Source organism: Crocodylus siamensis, chromosome 8 (assembly GCF_052110815.1).
Source record: "Crocodylus siamensis isolate JL-2025a chromosome 8, ASM5211081v1, whole genome shotgun sequence".
Lineage (NCBI taxonomy): Eukaryota > Metazoa > Chordata > Crocodylia > Crocodylidae > Crocodylus > Crocodylus siamensis.
In genome coordinates, this window is record NC_143402.1 from 69594800 (window position 1) to 69602473 (window position 7674).

At 45.0% G+C, this 7674-nt stretch overlaps 1 protein-coding gene across 1 annotated transcript; it reads left to right on the forward strand.

Moving 5' to 3' along the window:
• The first annotated feature begins 1266 nt into the window (after nucleotides 1-1266).
• Nucleotides 1267-5540, forward strand: LOC149859006 (nucleoside diphosphate kinase). Its single transcript, XM_090059654.1, has 5 exons — nucleotides 1267-1386; nucleotides 1585-1717; nucleotides 3058-3159; nucleotides 4702-4814; nucleotides 5284-5540. Exons 2-5 carry the CDS (start codon nucleotides 1589-1591, stop codon nucleotides 5399-5401), a joined length of 462 nt encoding a protein of 153 aa, XP_089915780.1. The 5' UTR covers nucleotides 1267-1386; nucleotides 1585-1588; the 3' UTR covers nucleotides 5402-5540.
• The last annotated feature ends 2134 nt before the right edge of the window (nucleotides 5541-7674 follow it).

A 7674-nucleotide genomic window follows, 5' to 3' on the forward strand; every position in this document is an offset into this window, starting at 1 on the left:
CCTGGAGGTGTTGGAGGGCAGGCAGCACGGGCGACTGGTGCCTTCCAGTCTGGGGGGGAAATAGATCACCAATGTGGGGGGGCCCTCAGCAGCCAATTGCTGAGCCGGGGGAGAATCCCCTAGCAGATGATCGCCAACTCGGGGGTCCCCCCAGCAGCCGGTCTCCGAGTCCAAAATCACAGATGTGGAAACCGGAAGTGCACTTGCACCAGCACTTCTGGTTTCAGGGCTGGTGTTTCCAGGAGTGCACAGCCAATCTCAGGGAGTGCATGTGCACCCATATGTGTTGCCAATGGCAAGGCAGGGAGGTAAAAAATCTTTCTTGTCGTTCTGCGATGAAGTTTAAAATCCAAAAATCGGCTAAAAATTGGCATCTTCCATGTTGGTGTACTTGGTAGCCAAGTTGGTCCAAGACAAGAAGACATACAAATAACTAGAACTCTTGGTTTTTTCTAAAACAGTTTTTCGTAAAAGGCAATCAGGACTCAGTAGAGATGATATCTTTTATTAAACCAACTAGATTTTTGCAAAAAAAAAAATTAATTGCAAGCTTTTGGGCGTAAACACCCTTCATCGGGCATTGGAAAAAAGATTGTGAAGGTTCTCCTGGGTAGCAATGAAAGTTCAGATTTCCTAGGATTTCACAGAAGAGTCAATAGATGGAAAACGCCTCGGGGCAGGCAATTCATAGCTGGTCCCGAGCCTCGAGGGTCTGGGATGACGCAGATTACCCCGAAACAAAGGCAGGAGCAGGCTCTTAGGCTTCAGGTGCTCACCATTGCTTCCTGCTTGGGAAAATACAGAGATTTCATTTTTAAAAAATCAACGGAAATCCAGTATCTTCCACGTGTCCAGGTACCCAGGCTGTAGCCCTATCGAGCTAGAGGAAAAGGCAATCAGGACTCATAATATAGAGATGATATTTTTTTATAACCATATTTTTGCAAAATCTTGATTATTATTATTTTTTTACAGCCAGATTTTTGCAAAACCTTGATATTTCTTTACAAGATCTTTGCCAAACCGCCCCGTACGTCTCTCGTCTCAGCCCAGCGCCGTGCGCAGTGCGCTCCTGACTACATTTCACCCCTTGCGCTGAAGAAACGCTGTTCGTGTTGCCGGGTTTCGGTCGGTCTAACACAAGGGAGACCGAGTCGGCCTGGTAAAGCCGTCAGCCCCGCGCCGGGGTTGTGCTTCTCTGTCACCGCCGCGGAGGGCACGGGAGGCCGCTCGCCGCCCTCAGCCGGCGGCGGGGCGGGGCGGGGCGCGGCGGGCGAGGGGGCGGGGCCGAGGCCAAGGGCTGAATACCGAGGCCCCGCCCACCGGCTCCTCCTCTTCCCCGGCGGCTCCGCAGGCAGCGGTGGTGCTCGCAGGTCCGGTAGGCAGGTGAGGAGCGCGGGCCCGCATCGGATCGCCCCGGCGCGGGAGGGGGACACGGGGGGATGGATCTGGATCTGGATCTGGATCTGGGTGCGGGTGGCGGTGAGGGTGAGGGTGAGGGTGAGGGGCCGCCACGTGGGCCTCGGCAGGGCGCCGGCGCCGGACGTGACGTAACGTAACGTAACCGGCTCTTCCGACCCGCAGAGCAATGGCGGCCAACGCGGAGCGCACGTTCATCGCCATCAAGCCGGATGGGGTGCAGCGCGGGCTGGTCGGGGACATCGTGAAGCGCTTCGAGCAGAAGGGCTTCCGCCTCGTGGCCATGAAGTTCATGCATGTGAGTCTCCCCCCGCTCCCGGCCCCTCCTGTCGCCCCTGTGCTAGGGGGAGAAATCCCGCCCTGGTCCTCCCCCTCCCCTGTGGCCTCTCCGCTTCTCGCATCTCCTTCCTGAGCCTAGCAGGGGCCCGGCACTGGGGGTGCGGACCTGCCGCGAGGAGCAGTTTTTAGGCTTGCGACGTGTCAGATTTGATGGTGCTGCAGCACCGGGGCTTGGGAATGTAGAAGCGGCGAGATGCGTGTGCAGCAGCGCTGAGGGGAGGGGATGGCGGTGGCGCGCTTTCAAACTACAGTGCTGCAAAGGGGCTGTTGTTCCCTGCGCGCCGACGCGGATCTCGCCGCTTGTAGGACGGTGGGCTTGTGTGGGGACTGGGCTCAGTTAATCGAGTCTGCTCTGAAGTGGAGCTCTGGCACGTTGTGGGACCAAACAGTAGGTGTATAAATACCCAAGGATACTTCCTGTTTTGTGTAAAAAAATCCCTTGATGATCCCAAATGCTTTGCCTCCTTGAGGGCTGGGGAGCGGAAGGGGTGACACTACGTCATTGGCTGTTTTCTATGTCGTTTGCCTCTTTCTGCCTCCCTTGCCTGTTTGGGCTGGGGTGTGACGCTGCCTCAAGAGCCTTCGGCCTGGAAGGCCCCTGCCCTTGGCAAGAAAATGCCTCCAGCCCTCACTTGGTCCTAGCCTGGGGCCCAGACCTGGGAGATTCTGCTCAGGGCTCCCCACAGGCATCAAAGCAAGATGTATAGCCTATAGACACGATATTTAAATGAAAGCAGCAGTCGATTCTTCCTCCCGTGGCTCTAGATAAGAGTGTGCTGCCAGGCTGAGTTTTTTTCCCTCCCACCTGAATCAAGTGACCTCAAAATAACTGAGAGCAGAGCTTGTTCCACAGAATAGACTACATGGGAGCAGGAGTTACTGTCCTCACTTGGGCGCCTCTGCTTTTCTGTTGCAAAGGCCTCACATGCTTCATGCCTCTTCTTTATTTGTACTAAGCCACAACTGCACTGGTTGTCTTCCTTCTCCTGAGAAACGGGTTGAGCTGGTAGCTTAATGCAGCCCAATGCCAGTGAGCAGAAATGACCTTGACTGGAAGGTTACGCCAAGTAAGACCCAACTAGCATGCAGCTTGCACTAGGCAACTCCTTGCTGATTCTTCTTACAGCACGAACTGAAGAAAATGGCTGGGGGGCAGAAGTACAAATATGAGTCGAATTGTCTGTGCTACTGTAGGACAACTTACTGTTGCTATTATTGAATGACTGATGATGCATCAGATAATTCATGTTGGTTTTTTTAAACATTTTTCTCAGTTTCTCTCTAACTTTGTATTTCAAGGCCTCTGAAGACCTTCTGAAACAACATTACATTGACCTGAAAGATAGGCCGTTCTATCCTGGTTTGGTTAAATACATGAACTCTGGACCTGTTGTGGCTATGGTAAGGAGCGTGGTATTTATCTAACTAGATATATATTGTGCAGGAGATTCATAGATCTCTTCTTACTTTGCAAAATACTCTTTTTAAAATGACTATTCAGATATTATGGCTCTTTTTCAAAAGCTTGAAATGATATGGGTCCAAGGTATAAAATACAGTGGCAGAAGAAACTAAACAACTTCCAGACACTGCAAATAAACATGATGATGATCAGTTCCAGAAAAACACAGTTAATTAGCAAGGAGGAAGAGAAGAAAAAAACAAAAATCCCCTTCAAACTTATACAATAGATACCATTTGTGAGGTGGGTGAGGAAAACTTCTCCAACTTCCAGAAAAGAGAAAAGTGACCTATTGTGCTGAAGAGCAACCTATTAATGTTGGGTGGGGGGGGAACTCTATAAAGAAGACTTGCATGTCTGCACAAATCAGCTACTTTATACTAAGTGGGGGATCATCTCAGAGGTCTTAAATTTATCTAGCTAATTGAAATACAATTGCTAGAAGCCTTACTTGGGATAAGAATTCTAACTAGAACTAGATCACTGATGAGGAGGGCAAGTAGTAATACTAACCTAGGTAAGTCACTAGGGCTCTGAGCATATCCTGCAGTACTGTGGAGAGCACATCTAGGTGAGGCAATGGTTAAATTGTCAGCGGTTTGTGTCCCTCCTTCAGTGGTGGAGGTGCATTGTGGAATTTAATACAGGTGGAGAACTTGAAGAAAACTATCACTAGAGTAGGATGACTGCATCTGAATAATAGCTGAAGTATATTGCTGGTAGCAAGTCTAAAGTAGCTGTAGAAGAATTCTGTAACAATCTTTTTATTAAATTGAGTTTTAAACCCTGGGTAGTGTCTGTCCTAGGTGATTACAACATATTGGCTAATTAGGATTCTGTGCCACTTTTTTAGAGCTTTCGTGCTCCTAGCAAAACAGGAGGGCTGGGGAGACCTTGGGCAGTAAAGTGGTTGCTTGGCGAATTCTGAAGCAGCTGAAAAATATTGCTGTACTTCTTCCATTCAGTTCTTAAAAATACCTGACTGCTTTTCAAAGTCTTGGCTATATGGGTGGAAAATATATCATTGTCTCTTCACGGTTGTTTCTTAACTAACTCCAGGGAGTTAAAACTATTTAAAAGAGCCAATTGCAAGCCACTTAATTAGAGCTGCTCAGGTGGCTTCCACCTGAGCCACTTGAGAGCCAAGTAACACATCTTCTCCCATCCAGTTTTTATTTCCAAGAGCTGAACTAATAAGAGGCATATATACGCTTCATAGTACTAAGTAACTTACATATTTTTTCAAATAATGTCTTTCACGTATCTTTCTCTAGTCTGTATTTTGACAGTGCTGAAATGTAAGCAGTGAAACAAAGATAATTTACCCAAAAAAGTAGCTTTCAGAATACTCTTTATTTCTCTGTAGAATTTAGATTAGGTTTAGGCCTTCAGGGGAATGGTCTTTGGCTTTTTACAAACAGTCAATTATTGCAAAAATGAGTAACCTTTGACATGCGTGTGTATGAACATTTTTTTGGTAGGTTTGGGAAGGACTCAATGTGGTTAAAACTGGCAGAATGATGCTGGGGGAAACTAATCCTGCAGATTCTAAGCCTGGTACCATCCGTGGTGACTTCTGCATTCAAGTGGGAAGGTTGGTGCTGAAATAATCATCCATGCAAACTAGGTTTTCCTGCTGCCTCTACTTATTTCTGCACTCTCTTCCTTTTTGGAAAGCTTAGGCAGTTAGACATAAGAATCTTATTCTGAAAGTGTTTTATTTTCAGGTCATGACCTACTACAATACCCATGTAAGAAAGTGACTCAGTGTCATGAATTTTACTTCATTTGAAGTACAGCTATACTTCAGAGCTTCATGTAAAATAAATAGTTCAAGGTAACGGTGTTAATTAGTTAGAGTTGTATTTTCAGTAGAACCATGTCCCTATACTCTAGACTGTGACTGTAGTTGGATATAGTGTGGGGGCTTTAAGAGATGTAGTTCTAGCCTTTCAGCTGTAGATGCATCTCCTCACTCTCTTTCCCCATGTAGGAAAGTCATTAATTTCTGAACATTTATTATTATTTCAGTCTGAAATTCTGTGTGTTCTTTGCTTTTACAGGAACATCATTCATGGCAGTGACTCTGTAGAGAGTGCACAGAAGGAGATTAACCTTTGGTTTAAACCCTCAGAGCTTGTTGACTTCAAATCTTGTGCTCATGACTGGATCTATGAGTAAAATAAGTTTCCATGATGGATGGTTCCGCCTTAACACAGCATCTCATTCCAGCAGCTATTGAACTGGGAACAACTATCATCCCTGTTATCTTTAACATGAACTTGTCAGCACTATGAAATAAATGGATGATAGGAACTAATTCTGTGTGGTGTCTTTCCCTATATGCTAATAGATGTATTAAGCAGAAATTTGCTCAATTATGCAACATCAGGAATATTCAGGGTGTGGGGGGAAAAAAACAAAACAAAAAACTTATGATCTAGGCTGCTATGAGTAGAAAACCAAGTCAAGTCCACGGCTTACTAACTTTTAATTGCTGACTATCAAAGAAATTAATTTCATTTAAGCCTGCAACTTGCTCTTGAGCAAAACCTAATTCTGACATGCTCAAAACTGGCTCAAGCACTGACACCACTTGTGCAAAACACAACTGACCTGAAGAGGGTGGTAGCCTTGCTTGACACATCCATATGAAACAAGCAGCAGAAAGCACTGGGCTAGAACTTGCCAGTTGTACATGAAGATTTTCAAATACTCTGAAAACAAGGTAAACCGGTACAGAGTGGAGGGAACAGCAGACTTTTTAGGGTGTTTATACAGGCTGGAAGTTTCCTTGTAGCACTTGATGTTCTCTCATTAGACAAAGGGACAGGTGAAGGCAATAGAATGCTTAATTATGATTTAAAATCTACCCAGGACAATTTTTACAATCTTTTCTCCGATGCCTGAAGAAGGATGCTTGTGCCTGAACACTTGCAAGTAGAGAGATTTTTTTGCAAAATCTAGCTGGTCTAATAAGAGGTATTGCCCCTACACTAAGGTCTGATTCCTCTTGCCTCCAAACCAATACGGCTACAACCTAGATATTTAAGAGGTTTTCTTAAAAGAGAAAATAGTGCACAGAGACAAGTGACTTGTCAAAGCTGACAAGGCAGCTTAGTGGCTGAATGACAGATTAGCACTCATCTGGTCTTGTGCAAGCAATGGAAGAAAAGACCTAAATGTGAATGACTTTCCTGTTTTTTATAGTGGGGCCAGGAGGAGGAAACAGAGCCAGGCAACTGAACTGAGCTTAAGTCACTTCAGTTGCTCACTGCATGGCTTGTTAAACTGCAGTTGGGGGTTAGAAAAACTTTCATGCCCAATTTGGTTCCCAAATACTGCTCTGATAAAAGTGCCATAGTTAGGCATTCAAACTATCCAGATGGTGGCACTTAAAAACAGCTTACTTGAGCTTTCCTCTCCCAGACGCCATCCCCCACCAGCTATGCCATCAGAGGGCTGCACTGGCTAGGGTTCTGTTCATTCTGCTTTACCTCCCTCTTCACAACCATCAAGGGAAAAAATTGCTTCATTGAAAACAAACTCATCTTCTGAAGACTTGAATCCCACAGGACTGTAGAATAGATGGGGTACATGCTAGGTCATTTTCCACACAAGTGCTATACAACCACACTTTTAAGACGGGCTGTTTTGTTTTTTGGGTTTGTTTTTTTTAAACTTATAGAAACCAATAGAGGAGCTGCTTATTCTGGAATAATGATACATACAGGAGATTAACTAAGCAATTGTATGCAACTCTAGGGAGTAGTAGGAATTGAAGATGTGTTTACCTTACTGCAAAGTGCCTTGCCTTGTTTTTGCTGGGTTTACAACTGGCTGGTTCTTCCTCCTAGGCATAATTAATCATTATTCAAGTATGACTATCAAGTCTGTATGTCGGATGAATATGTAACCAGAAGAATAAATGGACTGGGGTACTGAAAACAAGTTACCAGAAACTAAATTGTTACAGTTTATTTAACAAATTTATTTTGTTCTTTATAGTTCAGATGCTGTTAGATTTTTTTGTGCTAATATTATGTTTCAACTGAAATAGAATTTCCCTCCCTGGCATTTACCCTAAATATATTTGTAGAAACCAATCACATTTCCTCTGTCCTCAATGTGGGTGACTAGTGGCTAAAGGCAAGCTATTGTCTCCCTCATGTGACAGGCTTTCCGTTCCCCGATCTTCCTACTAGCTCTCTCTACAACTGTTTCAGTCTGTATTCATCTTTCTTGAGCATCAGTTTGCATCAGGTTTGTGCAAGGTATTATATTTTGATGGTATAATATTTAGTTTAATGGCATTAATACTTCCTTAACATGACTGAAAATGCTTGTCAAGTATTTCACTTACCTTTACTGGGACCCATCACATTGGTGACTCAGTCATTCTGCAACTGGTTAGTTCACTTCGGTTCTCTTCCTCTGTCACTTCTGATCAGGGA